The sequence below is a fragment of the chloroplast genome of Juglans regia (genome assembly GCF_001411555.2).
Source record: "Juglans regia voucher JREG20151001 chloroplast, complete genome".
NCBI lineage: Eukaryota > Viridiplantae > Streptophyta > Magnoliopsida > Fagales > Juglandaceae > Juglans > Juglans regia.
Window position 1 is genome coordinate 62,501 of NC_028617.1, and position 27,500 is coordinate 90,000.

The 27,500-nt window shown below is 33.4% G+C and overlaps 32 protein-coding genes and 2 non-coding genes across 35 annotated transcripts in view, besides 1 other annotated feature. All coding sequences in view use genetic code 11, as the record gives it.

The window, feature by feature from the left end:
• accD (acetyl-CoA carboxylase beta subunit) overlaps positions 1–1,415 on the plus strand; it is a 1,533-nt gene extending 118 nt beyond the window's left edge. The window contains exon 1 of the mRNA in view: positions 1–1,415. This exon is cut by the window's left edge and continues 118 nt beyond it. Within this exon, the coding sequence (YP_009186177.1) occupies positions 1–1,415 (1,415 nt within the window).
• Positions 1–27,500: part of a sequence feature (Large single-copy region, LSC) that runs on past both edges of the window.
• psaI (photosystem I subunit VIII) lies at positions 2,190–2,303 on the plus strand. The gene has a single exon. The coding sequence runs from the start codon at positions 2,190–2,192 to the stop codon at positions 2,301–2,303; it is 114 nt and encodes a 37-aa protein (YP_009186178.1).
• Positions 2,713–3,267, plus strand: ycf4 (photosystem I assembly protein Ycf4). The gene has a single exon. The coding sequence runs from the start codon at positions 2,713–2,715 to the stop codon at positions 3,265–3,267; it is 555 nt and encodes a 184-aa protein (YP_009186179.1).
• cemA (envelope membrane protein) lies at positions 3,887–4,576 on the plus strand. Its single transcript has one exon. It carries the CDS (start codon positions 3,887–3,889, stop codon positions 4,574–4,576), a length of 690 nt encoding a protein of 229 aa, YP_009186180.1.
• petA (cytochrome f) lies at positions 4,790–5,755 on the plus strand. Its single transcript has one exon. The coding sequence runs from the start codon at positions 4,790–4,792 to the stop codon at positions 5,753–5,755; it is 966 nt and encodes a 321-aa protein (YP_009186181.1).
• Positions 6,873–6,995, minus strand: psbJ (photosystem II protein J). The gene has a single exon. It carries the CDS (start codon positions 6,993–6,995, stop codon positions 6,873–6,875), a length of 123 nt encoding a protein of 40 aa, YP_009186182.1.
• psbL (photosystem II protein L) lies at positions 7,135–7,251 on the minus strand. Its single transcript has one exon. It carries the CDS (start codon positions 7,249–7,251, stop codon positions 7,135–7,137), a length of 117 nt encoding a protein of 38 aa, YP_009186183.1.
• psbF (photosystem II protein VI) lies at positions 7,274–7,393 on the minus strand. Its single transcript has one exon. The coding sequence runs from the start codon at positions 7,391–7,393 to the stop codon at positions 7,274–7,276; it is 120 nt and encodes a 39-aa protein (YP_009186184.1).
• psbE (photosystem II protein V) lies at positions 7,403–7,654 on the minus strand. The gene has a single exon. The coding sequence runs from the start codon at positions 7,652–7,654 to the stop codon at positions 7,403–7,405; it is 252 nt and encodes an 83-aa protein (YP_009186185.1).
• Positions 8,999–9,094, plus strand: petL (cytochrome b6/f complex subunit VI). The gene has a single exon. The coding sequence runs from the start codon at positions 8,999–9,001 to the stop codon at positions 9,092–9,094; it is 96 nt and encodes a 31-aa protein (YP_009186186.1).
• Positions 9,271–9,384, plus strand: petG (cytochrome b6/f complex subunit V). Its single transcript has one exon. The coding sequence runs from the start codon at positions 9,271–9,273 to the stop codon at positions 9,382–9,384; it is 114 nt and encodes a 37-aa protein (YP_009186187.1).
• trnW-CCA lies at positions 9,514–9,587 on the minus strand. The gene has a single exon. It is a non-coding gene; the product is annotated as a tRNA-Trp (tRNA).
• trnP-TGG lies at positions 9,765–9,838 on the minus strand. The gene has a single exon. It is a non-coding gene; the product is annotated as a tRNA-Pro (tRNA).
• psaJ (photosystem I subunit IX) lies at positions 10,223–10,351 on the plus strand. Its single transcript has one exon. The coding sequence runs from the start codon at positions 10,223–10,225 to the stop codon at positions 10,349–10,351; it is 129 nt and encodes a 42-aa protein (YP_009186188.1).
• rpl33 (ribosomal protein L33) lies at positions 10,828–11,034 on the plus strand. The gene has a single exon. It carries the CDS (start codon positions 10,828–10,830, stop codon positions 11,032–11,034), a length of 207 nt encoding a protein of 68 aa, YP_009186189.1.
• rps18 (ribosomal protein S18) lies at positions 11,188–11,493 on the plus strand. Its single transcript has one exon. The coding sequence runs from the start codon at positions 11,188–11,190 to the stop codon at positions 11,491–11,493; it is 306 nt and encodes a 101-aa protein (YP_009186190.1).
• On the minus strand, positions 11,767–12,120 carry rpl20 (ribosomal protein L20). Its single transcript has one exon. The coding sequence runs from the start codon at positions 12,118–12,120 to the stop codon at positions 11,767–11,769; it is 354 nt and encodes a 117-aa protein (YP_009186191.1).
• On the minus strand, positions 12,941–13,054 carry rps12 (ribosomal protein S12; one part of a trans-spliced gene, as the record gives it; the record has 2 gene entries for this part). Coding sequences YP_009186192.1 and YP_009186147.1 both cover positions 12,941–13,054 — 114 coding nt within the window.
• clpP (ATP-dependent Clp protease proteolytic subunit) lies at positions 13,236–15,277 on the minus strand. Its single transcript has 3 exons — positions 15,209–15,277; positions 14,067–14,360; positions 13,236–13,463 (listed from the first exon to the last, which is right to left on the minus strand). Exons 1-3 carry the CDS (start codon positions 15,275–15,277, stop codon positions 13,236–13,238), a joined length of 591 nt encoding a protein of 196 aa, YP_009186193.1.
• Positions 15,774–17,300, plus strand: psbB (photosystem II 47 kDa protein). The gene has a single exon. It carries the CDS (start codon positions 15,774–15,776, stop codon positions 17,298–17,300), a length of 1,527 nt encoding a protein of 508 aa, YP_009186194.1.
• psbT (photosystem II protein T) lies at positions 17,487–17,594 on the plus strand. Its single transcript has one exon. It carries the CDS (start codon positions 17,487–17,489, stop codon positions 17,592–17,594), a length of 108 nt encoding a protein of 35 aa, YP_009186195.1.
• Positions 17,661–17,792, minus strand: psbN (photosystem II protein N). Its single transcript has one exon. It carries the CDS (start codon positions 17,790–17,792, stop codon positions 17,661–17,663), a length of 132 nt encoding a protein of 43 aa, YP_009186196.1.
• On the plus strand, positions 17,897–18,118 carry psbH (photosystem II protein H). The gene has a single exon. The coding sequence runs from the start codon at positions 17,897–17,899 to the stop codon at positions 18,116–18,118; it is 222 nt and encodes a 73-aa protein (YP_009186197.1).
• petB (cytochrome b6) lies at positions 18,243–19,701 on the plus strand. Its single transcript has 2 exons — positions 18,243–18,248; positions 19,060–19,701. Exons 1-2 carry the CDS (start codon positions 18,243–18,245, stop codon positions 19,699–19,701), a joined length of 648 nt encoding a protein of 215 aa, YP_009186198.1.
• Positions 19,912–21,014, plus strand: petD (cytochrome b6/f complex subunit IV). Its single transcript has 2 exons — positions 19,912–19,920; positions 20,541–21,014. Exons 1-2 carry the CDS (start codon positions 19,912–19,914, stop codon positions 21,012–21,014), a joined length of 483 nt encoding a protein of 160 aa, YP_009186199.1.
• Positions 21,266–22,252, minus strand: rpoA (RNA polymerase alpha subunit). Its single transcript has one exon. The coding sequence runs from the start codon at positions 22,250–22,252 to the stop codon at positions 21,266–21,268; it is 987 nt and encodes a 328-aa protein (YP_009186200.1).
• On the minus strand, positions 22,317–22,733 carry rps11 (ribosomal protein S11). The gene has a single exon. The coding sequence runs from the start codon at positions 22,731–22,733 to the stop codon at positions 22,317–22,319; it is 417 nt and encodes a 138-aa protein (YP_009186201.1).
• On the minus strand, positions 22,863–22,976 carry rpl36 (ribosomal protein L36). The gene has a single exon. The coding sequence runs from the start codon at positions 22,974–22,976 to the stop codon at positions 22,863–22,865; it is 114 nt and encodes a 37-aa protein (YP_009186202.1).
• rps8 (ribosomal protein S8) lies at positions 23,455–23,859 on the minus strand. Its single transcript has one exon. The coding sequence runs from the start codon at positions 23,857–23,859 to the stop codon at positions 23,455–23,457; it is 405 nt and encodes a 134-aa protein (YP_009186203.1).
• Positions 24,054–24,422, minus strand: rpl14 (ribosomal protein L14). Its single transcript has one exon. It carries the CDS (start codon positions 24,420–24,422, stop codon positions 24,054–24,056), a length of 369 nt encoding a protein of 122 aa, YP_009186204.1.
• On the minus strand, positions 24,568–25,901 carry rpl16 (ribosomal protein L16). The gene is made up of 2 exons: positions 25,893–25,901; positions 24,568–24,966 (listed from the first exon to the last, which is right to left on the minus strand). The coding sequence occupies exons 1-2, from the start codon at positions 25,899–25,901 to the stop codon at positions 24,568–24,570; spliced, it is 408 nt and encodes a 135-aa protein (YP_009186205.1).
• Positions 26,061–26,720, minus strand: rps3 (ribosomal protein S3). The gene has a single exon. The coding sequence runs from the start codon at positions 26,718–26,720 to the stop codon at positions 26,061–26,063; it is 660 nt and encodes a 219-aa protein (YP_009186206.1).
• On the minus strand, positions 26,705–27,142 carry rpl22 (ribosomal protein L22). Its single transcript has one exon. It carries the CDS (start codon positions 27,140–27,142, stop codon positions 26,705–26,707), a length of 438 nt encoding a protein of 145 aa, YP_009186207.1.
• Positions 27,275–27,500, minus strand: part of rps19 (ribosomal protein S19) — a 285-nt gene continuing 59 nt past the window's right edge. The window contains exon 1 of the mRNA in view: positions 27,275–27,500. This exon is cut by the window's right edge and continues 59 nt beyond it. Within this exon, the coding sequence (YP_009186208.1) occupies positions 27,275–27,500 (226 nt within the window).

Below are 27,500 nucleotides of genomic sequence, written 5' to 3' on the forward strand. Positions count from 1 at the left end.
TTGGTCCTATTGAAAATACCGGTGTAAGTGAAGACCCGATTCTAAATGATATAGATAAAAACACTCTTAGTCGGAGCGATAGTGACAATTCTAGTTACAGTAATGTTGATCATTTAGTCGGCGTTATAGACATTCAGAGTTTCCTCTCTGATGATACTTTTTTAGTTAGGGATAATGATAGGGATAGTTATTTCATATCTTTGGATATTGAAAATAAAATTTTTGAGATTGACAATGATCATTCTTTTCTAAGTGAACTAGAAAGTTCTTTTTCTAATTATAAGAATTTTAGTTATCTGAATAATGTATCTAATAGTGACGATCTTCACGATGATCCTTACATATATGATACTAAATATAGTTGGAATAACCACATTAATAGTTGTATTGACAGTTATTTTCGTTCTCAAATTTGTATTGATAGTTACATTTTAAGTGGTATTGTCAATTATAGTGACAGTTACATTTATAGTTACATTTTTGATGAAAGCATAACTAGTAGTGAAAACCAGAGTTCAAGTATAAAACCGAGCCTGGATGATAGTGATTTAACTATAACAGAAACAGAAAGTTCTAATGATCTAGATGTGACTCAAAAATACAAGCATTTGTGGGTTCAATGCGAAAATTGTTATGGATTAAATTATAAGAAATTTTTGAAATCAAAAATGAATATTTGCGAACACTGTGGACATCATTTGAAAATGAATAGTTCAGATAGAATCGAACTTTCGATTGATCCAGGTACTTGGGCTCCGATGGATGAAGACATGGTCTCTCTGGATCCCATTGAATTTAATTTAGAAGAGGAACCCTACAAAGATCGTATTGATTCTTATCAAAGAAAGACAGGATTAACTGAGGCTGTTCAAACGGGCACAGGTCAACTAAACGGTATTCCCGTAGCAATTGGGATTATGGATTTTCAGTTTATGGGTGGTAGTATGGGATCGGTAGTTGGCGAGAAAATCACCCGTTTGATCGAATATGCTACCAATCAATTTTTACCTCTTATTTTAGTATGTGCTTCTGGAGGAGCACGCATGCAAGAAGGAAGTTTGAGCTTGATGCAAATGGCTAAAATATCTTCCGCTTTATATGATTATCAATCAAATAAAAAGTTATTCTATGTATCAATCCTTACATCTCCTACTACTGGTGGGGTGACAGCTAGTTTTGGTATGTTGGGGGATATCATTATTGCTGAACCCAATGCCTACATTGCCTTTGCGGGTAAAAGAGTAATTGAACAAACATTGAATAAAACAGTACCTGAGGGCTCCCAAGCGGCTGAATATTTATTCCATAAGGGCCTATTCGATCCAATCGTACCGCGTAATCTTTTAAAAGGCGTTCTGAGTGAGTTATTTCAGCTTCATGCATTCTTTCCTCTGAATCAAAATTCAACCAAGTAGAGCCTTAATAAAAATTAAAAATATATATATATAATAAAAAAAAATCATTTCTCTTTTTTTTTGTGTGTAGAACAAGTAGTTATTTAGTTTATAGAAATCAAAGTAAAAATCCATTCTTCGGATTTGATTTTTACTTTGATAACATTTGGTAACATAAGATTTAATTGTAAAAAAAAAAGAGTGAATTCTTTCTTCCGCGAAATTCAAATTAGGCAAGGGGAATAAAACGAGAATTTCACGTTCCCTTCTTATGTGTATATAATTCACATATAGAAAATATAAAAGTATAGAAAGATGCAAGATTCTATATTTTTTGAGAATGTTCAGTTTTACTAAGAATCCCTAGTCCCGGATCGGATTCTAACAAATTTTTCGGGAATTTGTAAGAAACTCTTTCTTTATTTTATTCACGTTTATTAAATTCAAATTATTAGACAAAAACAAGATAATAAAAAATAATAAAAAAAGGAGATTATCATACACATACATATCTATATATTTCATGTAGAAAGATGAAAAATTCTATTTCGTTAGTTCTACATTCCTTGCACTTCTTTTCTTATCTTATTCTATTTATAAATTTTAGAAATTGTTATATTTATTATTTTATTTATATATTAATATTATGTACTTACATATACTCAATTATGTACTCACTTAGCTATACTTAGTATAATTATATATGAATTATAATGATTATACGATACCTTTATAACAATATAAATAACAATATAACAATAACAGGTACAAATATTAAATCCAGGTATCTATTTTATGACAACTTTCAATAACTTACCCTCTATTTTGGTGCCTTTAGTGGGCCTAGTATTTCCGGCAATTGCGATGGCTTCTTTATTTCTTCATGTTCAAAAAAACAAGATTTTTTAGATATAGATATGATAGGGCCAAATCTTATCTATTTTTTTTTTCAAGACTTAGACCATAATACAGATATTGATTTCTTAGAATAAAATATGTGATGCAGTTTTCCCTGAACATAAGCTATTATGCATGCGTAAACATGATATATACATAAATGAATTATAGCTATTTGAAAAAAAATCGGGATTGGGGCGAATGTCTGAAATGTAAAGTAAATGTATCCATATGTAGATATCTATAGGGAATCATACGAAGTGGATCTTATTATTTTAGATCTAAGCAATTCGATGAATTACTCCTAAAAGTTCACATCGGAATAGTGCTAGTTGATGAGAGTTACTTCGGAAACACACAAAAAAAGTAAAATTCATTTGGGTTATTCTCTCAATTTCAATAAAATGCAACTAGATCTAGTATGAATTGGCGATCAGAACATATATGGATAGAACTTATAGCGGGGTCTCGAAAAACAAGTAATTTCTGCTGGGCCTTTATCCTTTTTTTAGGTTCATTAGGGTTTTTATTCGTTGGAATTTCCAGTTATCTTGGTAGGAATTTTATATCTTTATTTCCGTCTCCACAAATCATTTTTTTTCCGCAGGGGATCGTGATGTCTTTCTACGGGATTGCGGGTCTCTTTATTAGCTCCTATTTGTGGTGCACAATTTCATGGAATGTAGGTAGTGGTTATGATCGATTCGATAGAAAAGAAGGAATAGTGTGTATTTTTCGTTGGGGATTTCCTGGAAAAAATCGTCGCATCTTACTCCAATTCCTTATGAAAGACATCCAGTCCATCAGAATAGAAGTTAAAGAGGGTATTTATGCTCGTCGTGTCCTTTATATGGAAATCAGAGGCCATGGGGCTATTCCCCTGACTCGTACTGATGAGAATTTGACTCCACGAGAAATTGAGCAAAAAGCTGCTGAATTGGCTTATTTCTTGCGTGTACCAATTGAAGTATTTTGAAAAATGAACTGAAAAGAGTGAATGCTTTTTTTTTTTTTTCAAAAGATTTGATATTCTGATAGAAAGAGAATTCTTTTCTTTCAAAATCCGAATAATATTCATGGGCGCCTTTGTGCATTTATTTATCGAAAGGAGGCACTTTTTTCGAATTTGAGCAAATGATATATTTGGTGAATTGGCTTATTTCTTGCGTGTACCAATTGAAGTATTTTGAAAAATGAACTGAAAAGAGTGAATGCTTTTTTTTTTTTTTCAAAAGATTTGATATTCTGATAGAAAGAGAATTCTTTTCTTTCAAAATCCGAATAATATTCATGGGCGCCTTTGTGCATTTATTTATCGAAAGGAGGCACTTTTTTCGAATTTGAGCAAATGATATATTTGGAAACAATATCTTTATTCGCATTTGAAGTGCGAATTTGGAGTGGACTCTTTCTTATTCCATTTCTGTATTATTTCTAAATTCAAGTAATAACCACTGAATCATACAGAAAAAAACAGGGAATAGATTCATGGGCTCGATGACTTGTAATAGAACTTATCCTTGATATGAATATTAGTTAGTATCGTATGGAGTCGACGAATGAGGTGAGTTCATTAAAAATTCAAAGACGAAAAAATGGCAAAAAAGAAAGCATTCATTCCCCTTCTATATCTTGCATCTATAGTATTTTTGCCCTGGTGGATCTCTCTCTCATTTACTAAAAGTCTGGAATCTTGGGTTACTAATTGGTGGGATACTATGGAATCCGAAATCTTCTTGAATATCATTCAAGAAAAGAGTATTCTAAAAAAATTCATAGAATTAGAGGAACTCTTCCTCTTGGACGAAATGATAAAGGAATACCCGGAAACACATCTAGAAAAGCTTCGTATCGGAATCGACAAAGAAACGATCCAATTGATCAAGATACACAATGGGGATTGTATCCATACGATTTTGAATTTCTCGACAAATATAATCTGTTTCGTTATTCTAAGTGGTTATTCTATTTTAGGTAATGAAAAACTTGTTATTCTTAACTCTTGGGTTCAAGAATTCCTATATAACTTAAGCGACACAATAAAAGCTTTTTCAATTCTTTTATTAACTGATTTATGTATAGGATTCCATTCGCCCCACGGTTGGGAACTAATGATTGGCTCTTTATACAAAGATTTTGGATTTGCTCATAACGATCAAATTATATCCGGTCTTGTTTCCACTTTTCCGGTCATTCTAGATACAATTTTAAAATATTTGATCTTCCGTTATTTAAATCGTGTATCTCCCTCACTTGTAGTGATTTATCATTCAATGAATGACTGAAAAATGATTCACTGATCAAATTATAATGGTTGTTACTTTGTACATAAGCAAAACATTCAAAATTGTACTTATTCTTTCTACTCCTACAAGGAATTCTTCCTATATTCCATTAATATTTTTTTAGTAAATAGCAGAATCATAGATAGGGAACTATACTAGACTAGGGACCTACCTAATTTTATTGTATAAATTTTCGATACCAATGATTGGACCATGCAAACTATAAATACTCTTTTTTCTTGGATAAAGGAAGAGATTACTCGATCCATTTCCATATCGCTCATGATATATATAATCACTAGGACACCCAGTTCAAACGCATATCCCATTTTTGCACAGCAGGGTTATGAAAATCCACGAGAAGCGACTGGCCGTATTGTATGTGCCAATTGCCATTTAGCTAATAAACCCGTAGATATCGAGGTTCCACAAGCGGTACTTCCTGATACTGTATTTGAAGCAGTTGTTCGAATTCCTTATGATATGCAACTGAAACAAGTTCTTGCTAATGGTAAAAAGGGAGCTTTGAATGTAGGGGCTGTTCTTATTTTACCTGAGGGGTTTGAATTAGCCCCTCCCGATCGTATTTCGCCCGAGATTAAAGAAAAGATAGGCAATCTGTCTTTTCAAAACTATCGCCCTACTAAAAAAAATATTCTTGTGATAGGTCCTGTTCCTGGTCAGAAATATAGCGAAGTAACCTTTCCTATTCTTTCTCCAGACCCCGCTACTAAGAAAGATGTTCACTTCTTAAAATATCCCATATATGTAGGCGGGAACAGGGGAAGGGGTCAGATTTATCCCGACGGTAGCAAGAGTAACAATAATGTTTATAATGCTACAACAGCGGGTATAGTAAGCAAAATAATACGCAAAGAAAAAGGAGGATACGAAATAACCATAGTGGATGCATCGGATGGACGTCAAGTGGTTGATATTATCCCCCCGGGACCGGAACTTCTTGTTTCAGAGGGCGAATCTATCAAACTTGATCAACCATTAACGAGTAATCCTAATGTGGGTGGATTTGGTCAGGGGGATGCTGAAATCGTACTTCAAGATCCATTACGTGTCCAAGGCCTTTTGTTCTTCTTGACATCTGTTATTTTGGCACAAATCTTTTTGGTTCTTAAAAAGAAACAGTTTGAGAAGGTTCAATTGTCTGAAATGAATTTCTAGAACCGTGAATTTATCAACATAAAGTTTGTAAAAAGAACCAAATATTTGTTGGCAATTCCATTATATTTATATATAAATTCAATATAAATTCAATTATATTATATTTATATAATTATAATTATATATAATCAAAAAAATTATGAAAAGCCTTTTGCTTTTTTATATTATTTTTTCCTTTTCGACCAGAGTTCGGTAATTCCTTGTACCGCCTATGTATATTGTGAAGAAGACTACTTGACTTTAATTTAACTTTTCTTTGTTTTTTTTTCAATCCAAATTAGATTAGAGCGGTATGATTATGTGATTATTGTCATATTGAAATGTCATAGAATGTATTAATAGTTTTGTATTCGAATAGAATCAAATTCGACTAGATACTCAACATAAGATAAGTAAGTGAAGAATATAAAGAAATGAATGGAACAAGGGATTCTAGGAGGGTGTTTTATTCGTCTTACCAGCCTTCGACACAATAACATAAGAAGTCATTTTCCATAGTCCTTTCTTGTATCGAAATAATAATGTAATGTCTTGTTTTATTTTTAGTTTCAAATTTTTCCAGATTTATCAGAACCTTTTTCAAATTTATTACGTAAGTAATGGACAAACAAAAAAATAGAGGTAAATTTATTGAGCAAATAGAACTTCTTCAATGAATTTATAAAAAAAATTTCAATTTGGTAAATTTGGATTAAATACTAAAATACATAGAGTAAGGTTCGATTAGTATAGAAAGAATTTGGATGATATCTGATCAACAGAAATATATATTATTGGTATATTGTGAGTGTGTCCTCCAGAAAAAAAGGAGGGGGTCGAGTGATTTTTTCTTTCTTTTAACTTTGAAAGTATCGACAGATACTATCAAGGAACAGATGTTCTGAATCAATCAATGAAGTTTATTTTTTAAAAACATCATCAGAAAGAAATAAAATAGGGTTTTTTCAAACATCGGAAAAAAAGTGATTCATTTTTTTCATTTATACGAATAAAATATTTTGATCATTAAAAACTTAAAAGAACTTAACGGGACCTACCCCCTCTTTATTTGTCTGATTCGAGGGGGATCCCGTTGAGTTCTTACGCTTTCATGTCTACAAGTCAATTCATCCGATTACTACAGGGATGAACCCAATCCGGAATATGAACCATAAAAGAAAATACCAATTAAACCAATCACAAGAATACCAGTTACAGTACCTATTACCCAAAGAGGAATCCTTCCAGTAGTATCGGCCATTTGTCCCGCGTCCCTCCACATTTCATCAAGTGGTCATGCTATAGACATAAACAGTCATAGATAATTATGAGATGATATCTTTCCGAATGGGATAAGAGAATTTCTAGTATTCTATTGTTTACTATTCTCTTTTCTTCTCTTAATTAAAGAAATAATTGGAAAATAAAACAGCAAGTACAAAAATGAGTAATAACCCCCAGTAGAGACTGGTACGATTCAATTCAACATTTTGTTCGTTCGGGTTTGATTGTGTCATAGATCTATAATTCGAATTAGGTTTATCGTTGTATGAACTGCATTGCTGATATTGACCCCAAAAAAGAAACGGTAGGTACAGCTAGTCCGTGAACAGCCAACCATCGCACTGTAAAAATTGGATAGGTTCTATCTATGGTCATTGGGGCCTCCTAAAAAGATCTACTAAATTCATCGAGTTGTTCCAAAGGATCAAAACGGCCAGTTATTAATGGAATTCCTTGTCGACTCTCTGTAAAATACTCGTTTGGACGAGGGCTTCCAAATACATCGTAAGCTAAACCCGTGCTGACGAATAACCAACCCGCAATGAAAAGGGAAGGTATAGTAATGCTATGAATGACCCAGTATCGAATACTGGTAATAATATCAGCAAAAGAACGTTCTCCTGTGCTTCCAGACATGCAGAGCTCCATATTCGTGTACAGTCAAAAGAAAAGGGGATCGATTCCGTAAAAGATGAGATCAGTAAATGGGAATTCACTGAAATGAAATCTTTGTGAGATCGTCAATAGTGTACCAAGGGTGTCTTTAGAGTATACCGAATCAGTATAGCTATCCTTCTTCTGACACAGCAACGCAATTTCACAATCAGTATCGAAATGGAGTGCTAGATAATTTATTTTTTTCTTTTATTGTTGCTTGTCGATGTTATATCATTCAATAGAAAATTTATCAAATTCCTGTAGTAGTATAATAGTAGTATAAGGGTTCTCTCCATTATTGGCTTCGGATTAGAAACTGAAAATCAGATATAATGTGAATCCGACGGATTGCTTTCGAATAATTCACGAGGGAGATTATCATATTCCTTTCTAATTCAATTAGATGCGAAATCTATAAATATTCTTTCTTTTTGTAGTTGTAGAAGATGTTTTTTGTTGGAACCCCCCTTTTTTTTCATTTTTAAGGAATTGATTAGTTGTCCAGTAACAAGTAAGACTAGTAGATAGTCTTCGATGAAAGAAAGAGAACAAGCAAGTAGAATAAGAATCAATATTCACGATGCAAGCATTGTTGTATTAGGCCCTTTGGGTCTTTCGTGACCTAATTAGAATTAGAAAGTCGGGGCTTTCTAATTTTAATTAGGTCACGATTAGATTCTGCAAAACTCTTTTTCTTCTTATTTGAGATATTATGTGAATGAACCTACTATTGAATCTAATGAGTTCAAATTAAAGTAAAAAAAAAGGAAAGTAATAAAGTAAGAGGCATTATACTATAAGGTCATTTTTGGTTCGAAAATACACAATATATTCGATACAATAATAAAAAAAAGATAAAAAAAATAGAAATGATTTTCCAATTTTAAATTTTAAGCGATTCAAATTCATTTATTTTTTGAATGAAGTTACCCAACACAGTTTTTTATTATTTAAAATTCTTTATTATTATTTATAATATTAATATAATATTAGTATAGTTATAGTAATTATTAATATAGATAGTAATTATTAGTATAATAATATTTGTTTTTAAGAGTTGCACAATGAATCGAATCTGTTGATTCGGAATCACGGGATGAATAGATATCACAGATGATGAATTGATTTCTTACCTATGTCACTCTATTTTTTTATTACTATTTATAATGATAATAATTGCTGAATCAAAAACTTTCAATTGAACTTATTCTTTCAATTGGTATTTTTGTTTATCTCTTTCAAAACCAAAATTGAGATTTAGGGAAGTGCTTTATAAACATATGTATAAAAAAAAAAAAATAACATATTTCATTTAGCCTCTTTATGCCTACCATAACTAGTTATTTCGGTTTTCTACTAGCGGTTTTAACTATAACTTCAGCTCTATTTATCAGTTTGAACAAGATACGACTTATTTGAAATTAATTGAATGAATAATTCATAAAAAAAAAGAAATCTTTCTGTGGTATTCCATATATTCTATAGTTTCTTACCGTGTCAATTTCAAATTCTTGGTCATTAAGATTCATGTGAAATACGAATTAATATTTAAGAATAGATATTACCTCTCCCTTTCTCCTTTCAAACAAATTGAAATGATTGAAGTTTTGCTATTTGGAATTGTCTTAGGTCTAATTCCTATTACTTTGGCTGGATTATTTGTAACTGCATATTTACAATACAGACGTGGTGATCAGTTGGACTTTTGATTAATTAATATCTCTTTTTTTTATTGACCCCCCCTACTTGTTTTAATTTTAATCCATAGGGGGTCAAATTTAGATTACTGTTCAATTATTTCATTGTAATTTTCGACCTAAGAATAACAAGAATGGAATCACGCTCTGTAGGATTTGAACCTACGACATCGGGTTTTGGAGACCCACGTTCTACCGAACTGAACTAAGAGCGCTTTCTAAATATTTTGAAACCCTAATATATTTTTGCATGCATCTACTATTATATTATATAGAATTATATAGAATATTGTAAAATGCAAGATTGATCATATTATGTATTGGATTATGGATACCCAATTTGAATCGATTTCAATTAATCCCTTGTTACTTCTCATAAGATAAGTAATAGGTAGGGATGACAGGATTTGAACCCGTGACATTTTGTACCCAAAACAAACGCGCTACCAAGCTGCGCTACATCCCTTTCCATTGGTCGACAGTGTCATTGTAGAGAATACCTGTATTGTTTTCCACATCTTTATTTTATCCATTCATATACAAAAATTATCTTGTCATTTATTTTTTTTATCTCATATCATATAACATATTTTTAAGTATAATAAAAGACTTATATACGTAACGTATAATTAAACCCGCTGTAAAAAAATGAATATAATATTTTTCGGGAATGTTGGGACATAAAAGGGTGTATTTTTTTTTCTTTTTTTTAAGAAAAGGAATAGCTACTGAATCGTTGTATATTTCCATTATAATTAGGCATTCCGCGTACAAATACAAGTGATCATTAATTACATATATGTCTGATCATATATGTATTACAAATTACAATAAATAAGGAGGATTTAAAATGCGAGATCTAAAAACATATCTCTCCGTGGCACCGGTAGTAAGTACTTTATGGTTTGGGTCTTTAGCAGGTCTATTGATAGAGATCAATCGTTTATTCCCGGATGCGTTGATATTCTCCTTTTTTTAATTATCGTTCTAGTTATTGACATGGGAGGGGGTGAAGAAGATTAGAGATATAATCAAATATCAGTGACTAATCCCTCCCCTTCCCTTCTTTGAATTTTCGAATTTATTAAATTATAATAAGTTCGAAAAGAGAAAGAATAAAAGTGGATTCAACTTCAGTAAAACTCGGAACTCGGACCGGGACTCTAAATTTAATTTAAATTAATAAGATAAGAGAATGAGAACGGAAATGGAAATTGATGGCTAGGTCAACAATATTATACAAAATACTTAAATGAAAAATGAAATACTTTACTGGGATTATAAATGTAGTTAGAAATTCTTCTATTACTTATTTAATTATATTACTATCTTGATTTCAACGAAATCTTTCAGAATTTTATTTCGAGTTAGCAACTTCTATTTTTTTTTGTTCCTTTCTTCTCTTTGGATTGGAAAATGGAATAGTTGGTTAAATAAAAAATCCAAAGGAGGTTCATGGCCAAGGGTAAAGATGTTCGAGTAACAGTTATTTTGGAATGTGCCAAATGTACTCGAAATGGTGCTAATAAGGAATCAATGAGTATTGGTATTTCCAGATATATTACTCAAAAGAATCGACATAATACGCCTAGTCGATTGGAATTGAGAAAATTCTGTCCCTTTTGTTACAAACATACAATTCATGGGGAGATAAAGAAATAGATCGAACTGATCCGATCGCCTGTATGTCACCCTTACAAGGAAGATTCAAAATGATATATATTATATATATATTCTATATAACATATATTTAAAGATAAACAACCCAAAATCCCTCATCAAAATTGGATTTTCGGGATAAGGAATAAACAAATCATGGATAAACCCAAGCGACTCTATTTTAAATCCAAGCGATCTTTTCGTAGGCGTTTGCCCCCGATTGGATCGGGGGATCGAATTGATTATAGAAACATGAGTTTAATTAGTCGATTTATTAGTGAACAAGGAAAAATATTATCTAGACGGGTGAATCGATTAAACTTAAAACAACAACGATTAATTGCTAGTGCTATAAAGCAAGCTCGTATTTTATCTTTGTTACCTTTTCTTAATAATGAGAAACAATTTGAAAGAGGTGAGTCGACCACTAGAACTACTGGTCTTAGAATCAAAAAGAAATAGGTTTATTCTTCACTTGAATCAAAATTCTAATACGAACTCAAAGGCGGATTGATGTTTTGTTCGAAAAATTCGCGAATCCAGATTTTGATTGTTGGATCATAAGAAAAAAAAGAATCAATCTTTTTTTATTGAACGTGTTGTTTGTTCATTTTGGCGACCTTATCATATTATTATATTGTATCATACTAATTTCTATTCTACCTTCCCGGAGTTAATTCTCCAGCGAACTCTATTTAAAATTTAAAACATTCCCATGAATTCCTTCCAATCTACTTATTTTATAATTTCATTGGAAATCATATAAAGACAATTTCTATTTAATATAGCTATTTGCGCAAGTATTTTACGATTAAGAAGCAACTGCCTCTTGTACAGATTGTGTATTAACTTATTATAACTATAGTATACACTATTACCGCGAATTACTGCATTTATCCGAGTGATCCACAAACGACGAAAATCTCTCTTTTTCCTACCTCTATCCCGATAAGCCGAAAACAAAGCTCTTATTTTCTGTTGAGTAATAGTTCTAGTAAGTCTTGAATGAGCCCCTCGAAAACTTGATGCAAATAAACGAATTTTTGTTCTACGTCTTCGAGCTATATATCCTCGTTTAATTCTGGTCATTGAATAAATGAAACTTCGATGAATAACTAATTGATTTCCCTTCTTTCAGTTATTCCTTTTCCCTTTCCTAATTTTTGAATAACAAAACGGATTCGTCCAATGTATAAAATAAAAACTCCAATGGCTTTTGCTACTATAACCTTCCTGACCACGATTTTCTCTTTTTTTCTTCTAGGCATTTCACCTCGAAATAAAAATAAGAAATTGTATGGATAGTGATACTAGATATTAAAAAAAGCATATTAAATAAAAACACAAAGTAGTAAATCTAAATGGATAAAAAAATCGTGGGTTCCATCGTTTCTATGGTTACTTTTTAAACGGCGAGGTCCCCTCTATACACCGGAGCCCCTTCTTTCATTTAATCAATGCTATTGTTAACTTGTACAGTTTACACTCTTTGGCTCTACCTATGAATTATCCAGTAATCGGTCTTTCACAACGAGATCTACCTATACAGTAACGATATTTAATTATGAAGATTAGCTGTGTAGCTGACCCTGTTAGTCCGTTGTTGCAAGAGTAAGGGCATAATCTTTTTGCCTTTTAATTTAAATAATATTTTCCCTGCTTAATGGATAACCATTTGCTACCAATGGGAAATTCTTTTTCATCTTAAATTGAAAATTGAGACGCTTGGATTTACGATTTACACCAATAGAAACCATAAAATTTGATAAACAGTAGAAGGATATGATAGATCCTTTTTATATAGTGAATGGATTTCTTCCATTTTATCCTATTTATTGGTACTGATCATTGATACTGGAAAAATGGGTTCTTTTCTTTTGTCCCAGTCCATGCTCTGAACGAGTCACACATACACCCTAGTACATGTTCCTCGTCGCTGAGGGCATCCCCCAAGGGCGGGGGATTTCGTGACATTTCTGATTGGCTGTCGTGTCTTTCTAATAAGTTGTTTAATAGTTGGCATGTTGACTCGTATACATAATGAATTGGTTTAGATCGATCCTAACCGGATGATTAGGAATTACTTCTATATTGATAATTCTATATTAATAGATTAATTAATATAATACTATATCAAACCCCGGTAGGTAAGAAGATAAAATTTTGAATTGCGTATTTTATTTTCGCGAAATACCTGTTATTTTTTATTCTACCGCTACAAGATCAACAATTCCATGAGCTTGGGCTTCTGTTGCTGACATAAAAACATCTCTTTCCATGTCTTCGGATACAACCCATAAAGGTTTGCCCGTTCTTTGTACATAAACCCTTGTGATGGTTTCGCGTAACTTCAGCAGTTCTTCCGCTTCCTGGATAAATTCTCCCGTTTGTGCCTCATAAAAAGAACTAGCAGGTTGATGGATCATTACCCTGATTATATAACATAAAAAATGGTTCTTCTATCTCGAAGATAAATCAAAGAGAACAAATCAAATAAAGAATAATAAATACTACGAAAAACAAGATAGAATTGAACAACCGTACAGGCATCTTTATCTTTTGCGCATTGCATACGGCTCTACAATGGAATTCACTTTTCCCTCCCATCGAAGAAACAGAAAATATAGGGTCTATCATACTAGACCCAGATCGGTAAATAATCCAATAATCATCCTTCCCTTTATTTTGGAGTAGTTAAAAAATACTATGATGGCTCCGTTGCTTTATATTTATATAGATATTTATTTAGTCTTTTATTCAACAATCCCAAAGTTTCTTTTTTTTTTATTCTTTCATAACATAATTAGTCTTCTGGGGGGAAAACAAAAAAGTTTGTGACGCTGCAATAGGCTTCCGATAGATCAGATAAAATCGGAAATGCCCCTTATCTCATACTACTCTTTCGATATATAATCGAATGGTTTTTTTTTTCTCATATCGAATTCAAAATGCCATGCTATTATTACTTAATAGTCATATTTCATATGGCGAAGGCATAGTCTTCTTTTTTCTCTCAAATACAAAACTCATTGGCGCCGAGCATGAGGGAATGCTAGACGTTTGGTAATTTCTCCTCCGACCAGAATAAAAGATCCCATTGAAGCGGCTAATCCCATGCATATTGTCTGTACATCTGGTCCTACAAATTGCATAGTATCATAAATAGCTACTCCGGGTATTACCCACCCCCCGGGAGAGTTTATAAACAAATACAGATCTTTGGTATCATCCTCTATACTAAGATATACCATAAGACCAATAAGTTGATTCGAAATCTCGCTATCAACCTCTTGGCCTAAAAAAAGTAATCTTTCTCGATAAAGGCGGTTGATTAGGATAAAATTGTATCTTTAGGAACCATACGCGCACCTTTTGATGCATACAGGTTATCAAAAATCGCGAAAAAAAGAATCAATGTGTAGATTACAGCCCGCATTCTTTTGGACTCCTTCTAACAAAGGACTTTTTTGATTCCATTTTTCTTTTTCAAGAAAGATTCGTTTTGGTCTGTTTACTTTACCTATAAATATCAAAAAATAGAAAAGTAATTGACTAAATTTATCGAACGAACTTCTCATTGATGTATTGTTTCATCGAGATTGAATACAAATCACGATGTCATTTTCTTGTTCCGGAATGGGTTTCTTCAATTTTGTTAGGTTTATGTTCTACTCCAAGTCAAGTAAAGATCGGCCCTATTTTTATTTGCACATATAGGACAAATGTCCCAATACCAAGTCTTTTTGATATGGCTTTTTTATTTTTCAATTTTTTTTTATGTCATGTCTTCCGCCAAATATTCAATGTATTCATTATATTACTCGATTGATTAAACAGTTTAAGATCACTCCTGTTTATAAATTAAAAATAGAATATGATAAAGGTAGTAATCATAGATATATTACCAATTGGGTTTTTTGTAAACGGAGCCTGGATACTTCATTTTATTGGTCCAATCGAGACAACTATAAAGTATTCTAAACCATAAATTATTCTAATTGATAATATTAATCTGGATACCTCCCTCCCCCAAAAAACAAAATCAATATAATTGCATTTCACGCTCCAAATTTTTGATAAGTCAATCAATCTTTCTTGGGCGAAAGAGAGGATATCTCGATCGGGGGAGAAAATGGGGGAATCCCATGTGACCCAATATATCTGACAAGTCGCACTATACGTCAACCCAAGATGCATCTTCCTCTCCAGGACTTCGAAAAGGTACTTTTGGAACACCAATAGGCATTAAAGAAAAAAAGAATTAAGTACTATATCTTACTTTGATGTGGAAGCGTAACAATGGGTTTATTGTCTTAATATTAATAAGATTAGCCTTTATCATAGTTTATCCATAAAGTGAATAAGTTCATAACATAAAATAAAAAAAGAAGACAGAATGACTATGACTAAAGGATAAAATTATTAGAAATAGGTCTTTTTAATGATATGAACAAATATGTATGCTTTCACTCATAGAAAATGAACGTGGGATCCCTCCCCCCTACCATTGCGTATTGGTACTTATCGGATATAGAATAGATCTGCTTCTTTTTGTTCCTACAAACAGAACTCTTCCATTATTACTAAAAGAATAAGAATACTAAAAGAATAAGAATAGAACAAATATTAATCCTTTCTTCGAGATAATCTACTGAAAAAAAGGGGGGGGGTACATAGCATAGTTTTTTCCAATGCAATAAAGTTACATAGTGTCTATTTTTCGTTGAGAAAGGGGTATTTCCATGGGTTTGCCTTGGTATCGTGTTCATACCGTCGTATTGAATGATCCGGGTCGTTTGCTTTCTGTCCATATAATGCATACAGCTCTAGTTGCTGGTTGGGCCGGTTCGATGGCTCTATACGAATTAGCGGTTTTTGATCCCTCTGACCCTGTTCTTGATCCAATGTGGAGACAAGGTATGTTTGTTATACCCTTCATGACTCGTTTAGGAATAACCAATTCGTGGGGCGGTTGGAGTATCACAGGAGGGACTATAACGAATCCGGGTATTTGGAGTTACGAAGGTGTGGCCGGTGCACATATTGTGTTTTCTGGCTTGTGCTTTTTGGCAGCTATTTGGCATTGGGTGTATTGGGATCTAGAAATATTTTGTGATGAACGCACAGGAAAACCTTCTTTAGATTTACCTAAGATTTTTGGAATTCATTTATTTCTTTCAGGACTGGCTTGTTTTGGGTTTGGCGCATTTCATGTAACGGGGTTGTATGGTCCTGGAATATGGGTGTCCGATCCTTATGGACTAACCGGAAGGGTACAATCTGTAAATCCAGCGTGGGGTGTGGAAGGTTTTGATCCTTTTGTTCCGGGAGGAATAGCCTCTCATCATATTGCAGCAGGTACATTGGGCATATTAGCAGGTCTATTCCATCTTAGTGTCCGTCCGCCCCAACGTCTATACAAAGGATTACGTATGGGAAATATTGAAACCGTCCTTTCCAGTAGTATCGCTGCTGTTTTTTTTGCCGCTTTTGTTGTTGCTGGAACTATGTGGTATGGTTCAGCAACTACCCCGATTGAATTATTTGGTCCCACTCGTTATCAATGGGATCAGGGATACTTCCAACAAGAAATATATCGAAGAGTTGGCGCTGGGCTAGCCGAAAATCAAAGTTTATCAGAAGCTTGGTCTAAAATTCCTGAAAAATTAGCTTTTTATGATTACATCGGCAATAATCCGGCAAAAGGGGGATTATTCAGAGCGGGCTCAATGGACAACGGGGATGGAATAGCTGTTGGGTGGTTAGGACACCCTATCTTTAGAGATAAAGAAGGTCGTGAACTTTTTGTACGTCGTATGCCTACTTTTTTTGAAACATTTCCGGTTGTTTTGGTAGACGGAGACGGAATTGTTAGAGCAGATGTTCCTTTTAGAAGGGCAGAATCGAAGTATAGTGTCGAACAAGTAGGTGTAACTGTGGAGTTCTATGGCGGCGAACTGAATGGAGTCAGTTATAGTGATCCTGCTACTGTGAAAAAATATGCTAGACGTGCTCAATTGGGAGAAATTTTTGAATTAGATCGTGCTACTTTGAAATCCGATGGTGTTTTTCGTAGCAGTCCAAGGGGTTGGTTTACTTTTGGACATGCTTCGTTTGCTCTACTCTTTTTCTTCGGACATATTTGGCATGGTGCTAGAACCTTGTTCAGAGATGTTTTTGCCGGTATTGACCCAGATTTGGATGCTCAAGTAGAATTTGGAGCATTCCAAAAACTTGGGGATCCGACTACAAGAAGACAAGTAGTCTGATATAAGATTGATTTCTTACTTTTCATCTTTCTTTTTGTGATTTAACATAGTTTAACATAAATAGGGTACCGGATAAATCTTGATTTGAATTGCTGACTTTCCTTTGACTCTTTCTTTTTAGTTATCCGGGAGACGATCCAAAATAAACAGGTATGGAAGCTATAATTGTAAACCACAATCGAATCTATGGAAGCATTGGTTTATACATTCCTCTTAGTCTCGACTTTAGGAATAATCTTTTTCGCTATCTTTTTTAGGGAACCGCCTAAAGTTCCAACTAAAAAGATGAAATGATTTTTGATTATCTCTATCTCAATTGAATTAATGAGCCTCCCAATATTGGGAGGCTCATTAATTCAACTAGTCTCCGTGTTCCTCGAATGGATCTCTTAGTTGTTGAGAGGGTTGCCCAAAAGCAGTATATAAGGCGTACCCAGTAAAACTTACAAGTAAACCAGATATAGAGATGGCAACTAAGGTTGCTGTTTCCATTATTATATAATTTTAAGACTACAACGGATCTATGATAAGATCATTTATTTACAATAGAATGGTATACAAAGTCAACGACTCTCAATGAATACAAAATCGGATTTATGGCTACACAAACCGTTGAGGATAGTTCTAGATCTGGTCCAAGACGAACTATTATAGGGGATTTATTGAAACCATTGAATTCGGAATATGGTAAAGTAGCTCCCGGTTGGGGAACTACTCCTTTGATGGGTATCGCAATGGCTCTATTTGCGATATTCTTATCTATTATTTTGGAGATTTATAATTCTTCCATTTTACTGGACGGAATTTCAATGAATTAGATTAACAAGAACTACTAAATAGCTTTTCAATACAAAACCAAGTGAAGCATTTAGGTCGCTTTTAGTCCATTCTATTTTTTGGTAGTTCGACCGTGGAATTTCTTTGTTTCTGTATTTCCGGAATATGAGTGTGTGACTTGTTATAATTGATCCTATGGATACTACAGAAATCGGTTCTGTCATCTTGATACAGATGGTTTTACCTCGTCGGATATTCATTCTAGTATCTGGAGCGCGCGGAATATATGAAATAGATTACAAACTATTATAACTATGATTCATATTTTATATTCAGACCTCGCTTGCCGGACTCCAAAAAAAGAATTAACCAAAAAGAGTTAAAAAAAAAGGGTTAGAAGTTATAAATTGAAATATTTTTATTCTTTTTCTGTTTCTGCTTTTTTTTATTTTGAATTAAAGGACAAACCGTTCTTTGTATTTTTATTCATTATATATATTCATTGAATAAGTGATGATCCACCGATTCTTACTCAGAGAATTTTGGGACTTATTTTGAAGGTTTTATTGAATCATCGTGGTTGTAGTATGAATCTGAGGTTTTAATCGATTCTATAGGGTCTTAACAAGAGAATTCCTATCAATAATAAAGAAAACAGAAGTAAAGCTGCATTACACACAAATAAAAGAAAAGAAAAAAAAAAATAGGTAAATAGAAGATTCAAGAGGCCTGTAACCATCAACATAAAGACGAATGAGCCAACTTGATAGTTTGGCATTATAACCACAAAGAAGAGCTTTCAGATTGTTATTCTTTCGTATCTTTAGAGAAAGATTGAATCATAGGATTAAAGAAGTTTCAAACTTTTTATTCCACATATCTGTTATAGCCAGTATTTGGGTGTTTCTGTTTGAGCCGTACGAGATGAAATTCTCATATACGGTTCTCAGAGGGGGAGTTCCTTGAGTTTACCTATCTCAATAAAGTCTATGATTGGTTCGAAGAACGTCTTGAGATTCAGGCGATTGCAGATGATATAACTAGTAAATACGTTCCTCCGCATGTCAATATATTTTATTGTTTAGGCGGAATTACGCTTACTTGTTTTTTAGTACAAGTAGCTACGGGATTTGCTATGACTTTTTACTATCGCCCGACCGTTACTGAAGCTTTTGCTTCTGTTCAATATATAATGACTGAAGCTAATTTTGGTTGGTTAATCCGATCAGTTCATCGATGGTCGGCAAGTATGATGGTCCTAATGATGATCCTGCACGTATTTCGTGTGTATCTCACCGGTGGCTTTAAAAAACCTCGTGAATTGACTTGGGTTACAGGTGTGGTTTTGGCTGTATTGACCGCATCTTTTGGTGTGACTGGTTATTCCTTACCTTGGGATCAAATTGGTTATTGGGCAGTAAAAATTGTAACAGGTGTACCGGAAGCTATTCCTGTAATAGGATCGCCTTTGGTAGAGTTATTACGTGGAAGTGCTAGTGTAGGACAATCCACTCTGACTCGTTTTTATAGTTTACACACTTTTGTATTACCTCTGCTTACTGCCGTATTTATGTTAATGCACTTCCCAATGATACGTAAGCAAGGCATTTCTGGTCCTTTATAGAGAATAAAGAATATAATATAGATCATAGATATTTGTAATCAGTCATTTATCACTTCACTCAGGGTAGGAACAATAGGATTTCATTGCTATAAATATGGATTATTGAAAAGAATAAAACATGTATTTGGATATTTCCCTTCAACCCCACAAAATTGTATTATTTCTTTGACACTAATGGTTGAAGTGAATTCTCCGAAGAGAAAATGGATTATGGGAGTGTGTGACTTGAACTATTGATTAGTCCGTGCAGATATATTCCTTATCTGCCACATTTGTTTGAATTCACAACTAAATGTGTCTTTGTTCCAACCACCGTGTAAGCCCCATACAGAGGATAGGCTGGTTCACTTGAAGAGAATCTTTTCTATGATCAGACTTGATTATGTGGTGCGTGAACAGGCTCCGTAAGATCCAGTAGAATAAGTGATGCGGCATAATACAGATTTTGTTTTATCTATTTCACTTACTTAATAGTATGGAAATGCACTCATTTCTTTTGCATTGACTCGATTTATGATATATCATACTATCGGAGTGCAACAAGGGATCTAAAGAAGAACAGAGGCTAGACTCTATTAGTAACAAGTAAATACTTTGTATGTAAAAAGTCTCAATTTTTTTTTTAATTTTTTGGGAATAAAATCCAATCGCAAGGTCTGAGACGACCCAGAAAGCACTTGATCATGGTCAATTTTTTAAGCCTACTTGGGTATTGAGCATTTACCTGTAAGAACTGAATCACTTGCATTCGTTTGATTTGTGCTCGAGCCGGATGATGAAAAATTATCATGTCCGGTTCCCTCGGGGGATGGATCCATAATAATTCACCTATCCCAATAACAAAAAAACCTGACTTGAATGATCCTGTATTAAGAGCTAAATTGGCTAAAGGTATGGGTCATAATTATTATGGAGAACCCGCATGGCCCAATGATCTTTTATATATTTTTCCAGTAGTAATTCTAGGCACTATTGCATGTAACGTAGGTTTAGCGGTTCTAGAACCATCAATGATTGGTGAACCCGCAGATCCATTTGCAACTCCTTTAGAAATATTGCCTGAATGGTATTTCTTTCCCGTATTTCAAATACTTCGTACAGTGCCCAATAAGTTATTGGGTGTTCTTTTAATGGTTTCAGTACCTGCGGGATTATTAACCGTACCCTTTTTGGAGAATGTTAATAAATTCCAAAATCCATTTCGTCGTCCCGTAGCGACAACTGTCTTTTTGATTGGTACTGCAGTAGCCCTTTGGTTGGGTATTGGAGCAACATTACCTATTGATAAATCCTTAACTTTAGGTCTTTTTTAAATTGATTCAGTTCTGAAATAATTGTGAAATAAAATATCACGACATATGTATCTAGGGAATAGTCGCTTCAAAGTGAATTCTCCCTAGATACATCTATTCAATTAAATTTTGAATCTATTCTGAGTATATGGATTGTGCTAAAGATTCAAAACCCATTTTCTTTTCATTTTTTTTTTAAGTTTTTTTTAAATAATCTAAATAATAATAAAAAATGAAATCCAATGGATTTCAAATTTATACGAAATGCTTTTCTATTTTTCTATTTCTAGAATGTCCAATATATGTTTTATGTCTTCGATGTGAAAATGTTGAATTTTCATAAGATCGTCTTGACTTTTATTTAAAAGATCCAATAGGGTATGTATATTGGACCTTTTGAGGCAATTATAAATCCTAGGAGGCAATTCTGATTGGTCTATAAAAATAGATTTCAATGCTATTTCTTTTTGATTTTTCTTTAGTTTAGCCAATCTATCATGAAAAGTAAAAAGGGGTAAAGTAACTTTGTGTTGCTTGTTTTCTAAATTGAATTTTTCTTCTTTCGCATGTAAAAAAGGAATAAATAACTCAATCAAATGACGTGAGGCTTCATGAAGTGCTTCTTTAGGAGTTAAACTTCCATTTGTCCATATTTCGAGAAAAAGTATCTCTTGTTTTTCATTCCCATTTACATAAGAATGAATACTATGGTTTGCATTTCGAACAGGCATGAATACAGCGTCTATAGGATAACTTCCGTCTTGAGAGTTATTTGGTGTTCTTATACGATATCCGCGATTCCTCTCGATTTGTAATTCAATACACAAATTAATTGGTTCCGTTAGGTTAGCTATATGCTGTGTATTATCAACAATTTCCACAGAAGGTGGTAAGATGATGTCTTGAGCAGTTATAGATCGGGGACCCTTGACACAAATAGACGCACCACGAATTCCATACAGATTACTTCTCAATACAATTTCTTTCAAATTCATTAAAATCTCATGTACTGATTCTTGAATACCCACTATGGTCGAATATTCATGTGGTATTTTCTCAGATTTTGCGCGTGTGATACATGTTCCTTCTATTTCTCCAAGCAAAGCTCTTCGCATTGCAATGCCTATTGTATCAGCTTGACCTTTCATAAGTGGAGACAGAATAAAGCGTCCATAATATAGACGATTACTATCTGCTCTTGATTCAACACACTTCCATTGTAGTGTCCGAGTCGATACTATTACTTTCTCTCGAACCATAGTAATATTATTCTTTGTTCAAATCATTAAATTATTTCTTTCTCTTGAAATGTTTTGTTTATTTTTACACACGTCTTTTTTTAGGGGGCCTACATCCATTATGTGGCATAGGGGTTATATCTCGTATGAAACTTAATATTATACCACTTCTACGAATCGCTCTTAATGCCGCATCTCTTCCGAGACCGGGGCCTTTTATCATGACTTCTGCTCGTTGCATACCTTGATCCACTACTGTCCGAATAGCATTTCCTGCTGCCGTTTGTGCGGCAAACGGTGTCCCTCTTCTTGTACCCTTGAATCCACAAGTACCAGCGGAGGACCAAGAAATTACCCGACCCCGTACATCTGTAACAGTCACAATGGTATTGTTGAAACTTGCTTGAACATGAATAACTCCTTTTGGTATTCTACGCGCACTCTTACGTAAACCAATACGCCCATTCCTACGTGAACCAATTCTTGGTACAGGTTTTGCCATATTTTATCATCTCATAAATATAAGTCAGAGATATATGGATATATCCATTTCATGTCAAAACGGATCCTTTCTTTTTTTTTTTTATTTGTATATCCAGTCCCTTAGAAAGTCTCTTTTATTTTAGAAAGATTATCCTTGTCTTTGTTTATGTCTCGGGTTGGTACAAATTACTATAATTCGTCCCCGTCTACGGATCAGTCGACATTTTTCACAAATTTTACGAACAGAGGCTCTTATTTTCATATTTGTCATTCCTTAACTTAATTTCGAATTTACTTATTGGAAGAAAATAAGTTTCTTGAAATTTTGAACTTTCGAATTGTATCTCTTCGAAAGCAATATTGAAGTTGAAAAAATAAATCAACTAATCGTTTGAATCCTTGTTTCAGAGTCTATAAATTATATGCCCTTTGGTTGAATCATAACGACTTATTTAAATTTTTACTCTATCTTCCAGTAGTATACGTATAAAACTACGCCGAATCCTTCCTGAACCATAACCTAGAATCCGATCTTCATTATCTAATCGAATCTTAAGTATACCATTCGGAAGTGATTCAGTAATTAAATTTTCATGAATCCATTTTTTTTCCTTTTATTCCAGGTAAAACAAAACCTCTTTGAAGTATTAACTAATGTAGTAGGAGAGTTATATTAGAAACCCGTTTTTTTTTCACAAATTAATAGGAAAGTTCCATATCTAAGTTGGATATAAGAAAGCTTACCATATATAACATAAGATTTCTCCGCCAATTCCTTCTAGTCGGGCCTCTCTGTCCGTTATTATACCCCGAGAAGTGGAAAGAATTACAATTCCCATCCCGCCTAAAATTCTAGGAATTCGTTGATAGTTCGAATAGATTCGTAGACCGGGTCGACTGATCCGTTTTAAATTTAAAACATTTTTATATGGCCCTTTCCTATTCCTTCTATGTCGTAGGGTTAAAACCAAAAAATATTTGTTGCTTTCCTGATGTTTCCTCACGTTTTCAATAAAACCTTCTCTTAACAGTATTTTAAGAAGGTTTTCGGTGATGTTAGTAGATGGTATTCGAACCGTTCCTTTTCTATTCATGTCAGCGTTTCGTATAGAAGTTATTATATCAGCAATAGTGTCTTTACCCATGATAAACTAAAATTATTGTTGCCCCCGAATTTTGATATGATCAACATGTTTTTTTTCTTTATATATTTTTTTTATGATATGAATTGTTAAAGATATATGCGTGAGAAAAATCTACTAATTCATTTTATCTATTTTATTCATATTTTATTCAAATGCTATAACTATATTATATTGGAGTCTCATCTTTATTATACTTATAGTACTTCAGGTGCTAACGAAACTATTTTAGTGAAATTTAACTGTCTCAATTCCCGTGCGATCGCACCAAAAATTCTAGTTCCTTTGGGATTTCCTTCTTGATCAATAAGAACCGCAGCATTGTCATCATATCGTAGTATCATACCATTGTCACGTTTGAGTTCTTTACAAGTACGTACAATTACAGCTCTGATCACTTCAGATTTTTCTAAAGGTGTATTTGGTATTGCTTCCTTGATTACAGCAACAATAACGTCACCAATATGAGCATATCGTCGATTACTAGCTCCTATGATTCGAATACACATCAATTCTCGGGCCCCGCTGTTGTCCGCTACATTTAAATGGGTTTGAGGTTGAATCATATCATTTTTTTTATTTGCTCTTTTGATGCAAAGGGGCGAATTAAAAAAAAAAGAAATATTGTTTGTCCAAAATAAATAAAAAAAAAAGAAACCTACAATTGTTTTTTTTTCATTCCAAAGACTTCTTTCCTTTGGTTCTACATTCCTATCCTGAAATAATTAATTGAGTTCGTATAGGCATTTTGGATCCCGCTATTGAAATAGCCCTTCTGGCTACATTTTCTGCTACTCCGCCCATTTCATAAAGTATTCTACCCGGTTTAACGATAGCTACCCAATATTCGGGAGATCCTTTCCCTGAACCCATACGCGTTTCTGCGGGTCTTACTGTAACTGGTTTGTCTGGAAATATACGTACCCATATTTTTCCACCACGGCGCACGTTTCGTGTCATTGCTCGCCGCCCTGCTTCTATTTGTCTAGATGTGATCCACGCGGGTTCAAGTGCCTGAAGAGCATATCTACCGAAGCAAATACGATTACCTCTATAAGATATTCCTTTCATTCTTCCTCTATGTTGTTTACGGAATCTGGTTCTTTTGGGGTTATAGTTGATGGTTGTTTCTCAATTAATTCCATCTCTACTACAGAACCGGACATGAGAGTTTCTTCTCATCCAGCTCCTCGCGAATGAAACAATTATAAAATAATATAGATGTATTTAATGATATTTTAGATAATATAATGTCATTTTTTTATAACGAGTCTTTATTTGGTTTTGTCTTTTTTATTATCATATCGGATCGACAAAAATTTTTAAATCCAATAAAATAAAAACTTTCGCGAACGGATATTTACTCTTTCAATATCTATTTCAATTGTAGGGTTATCCCATGACAGGACCTCTCAGAATAAAAGTGGATTGGTCCCGGGTTTGTTCCGCCATCCTACCCAAGGAATCATTAGGATTCGTTTTCAATAGAATCTTATGCATCCACAGGTTCCGTCGTTCCCATCGCTTCTCAATTAATGGTTAGGCCTGAATTCGACAATGGAGCTCCCAATGAAAATGAAATGTGTTCGTGAGTAAATTTTCTCAGTCTTTATTGACTCGGGGCTCTTGATTTTTTTGTTCTATGAACAAATTCATCTAATTATAGATCAATCAAATTAGTATTGATGCTTTATTACACTATCCTTTCTAAGATCACTCATAGACCTTACATATTACATATTGGAATCATATAGCATTGATATTCTTTTTCTCTCTTTCTCTCATCCTTCCATTTATCTGCATTTTGATTGTTATTGCTTTACAACTTATAATCAGATTGGTTTTTCTTTTTTTATGCAAAAAAAACTTTCCGTTGCTACAATGATAGAACCAATATATCATATCGTGACCGATTCTTTAGATCCAGATAATATGAAGCGATGAGTTGGTTATTAGTTCTATAGTTATTAGTTCATACTATGTATGGGCCGTCCCGTTTTTTTGAATCCTAACCCGAAAAAACCAACGAGTCACACACTAAGCATAGCAATTTTATCAATATCAAAAAATTAATCGAATTTTTATTCAACTTTATAGAATTGCCCATTTTTGTTTTGATTTAACCAAAAAAGAATGAAAGAGTTTGTCATTTTTTGCTTTTTTTTTTATTGCCGATAGAACGTAAAGACAAGTCAAATAAAGGTTTATTCTTCCTCATCTACAAATATCCAAATTTTGATGCCTAATACCCCATAGATCGTTCCAACTGTATAGGAACAATAATCAATTTTAGCTCGAATAGTTTGTAGAGGAACCCTACCTTCTCTGATCCATTCGACACGCGCAATTTCTTTTCCGTCGATACGTCCTGCAATTTGTACTTGAATTCCTTTTGTACCTGCCTGTTCAGTTAATTCAATAGCCTTTTTCATTGCTTTTCGAAATGAAACTCTATTCTTTAATTGTCCGGCTATAAATTCTGCGAGAATATTAGGGTGTCCATAAGGGTTTGTAATTCTTGTAACAGCAATGTTGAGTTTTCTGTTTACACAATTAAGTTCTTTTTGTAAATTCATTTGTAATTCTTCGATTCTTCGAGGCCGACCTTCTATTAGTAATTTTGGAAATCCCATATGGATTATGACCTGAATCAGATCGATTCTTTTTTGAATCTCTATACATGCAATTCCCTCAACACCAGAGGATATTCTAATATTTTTTTGTATATAATTCCTGATACAATCTCGTATTTTTTGGTCTTCTTGTAAACCCTCGGAATAATTTTTTGGTTGTGCAAACCAAAGAGAATGATGACCTTGGGTTGCACCAAGTCTGAAGCCAAGTGGATTTATTTTTTGCCCCATAATCCCCCGATACCACATATATTATAACGCGTCATATCTGTGTACTTGTTTTTTTTTAGCCATCCAGGGTTTTTTAAGCATAATATGGCGTATTTGGATCTTTTATAATATTCTTCGTTTACGGATATATCTTTTAATAGAATAGTTATATGACACGTGGGTCTTTTTATTGGATAACTAGGCCCTTGAGCTCTAGGCTTTAATTTTTTCACAGTAGTACCCTTGTTAACTTCCACTTTACTAATGATTAAACTTGATTCGTTTAAACCCATATTGTGAATAGCATTTGCTGCTGCAGAATAAACCAATTTAAAAAGTGGATAACATGTTTGATAAGGCATAAGTTCTAGTACCATAAGTGTTTCTTCGTAGGAACGTCCACGAATTTTATCAATTACTCTTCGTGCTTTGTTAGTAGACATACATATATGTTTACTTAAAGCACATACTTCTGTATATGGATTACTCTTTCTCTTCTTTATCATAAGATTCACCTCTTAGTAATGAACGATAAGCATCTATATTCATCTTATGTTATTAATTATTAACGACTTTTAACGACGAGATCTATTATCATTTTTCGCATGTCCTCGGAAATTTAGAGTAGGTACGAATTCTCCCAATTTATGGCCCACCATACGATCTGTTATATAAATAGGCAAATGCTCCTTTCCATTATGTATAGCAATACTATGGCCAATCATTATGGGTATAATGGTAGATGCTCGGGACCAAGTTATTATTATTTCTTTTTCCGCTTTTGTGTTAAGTTTATTTATT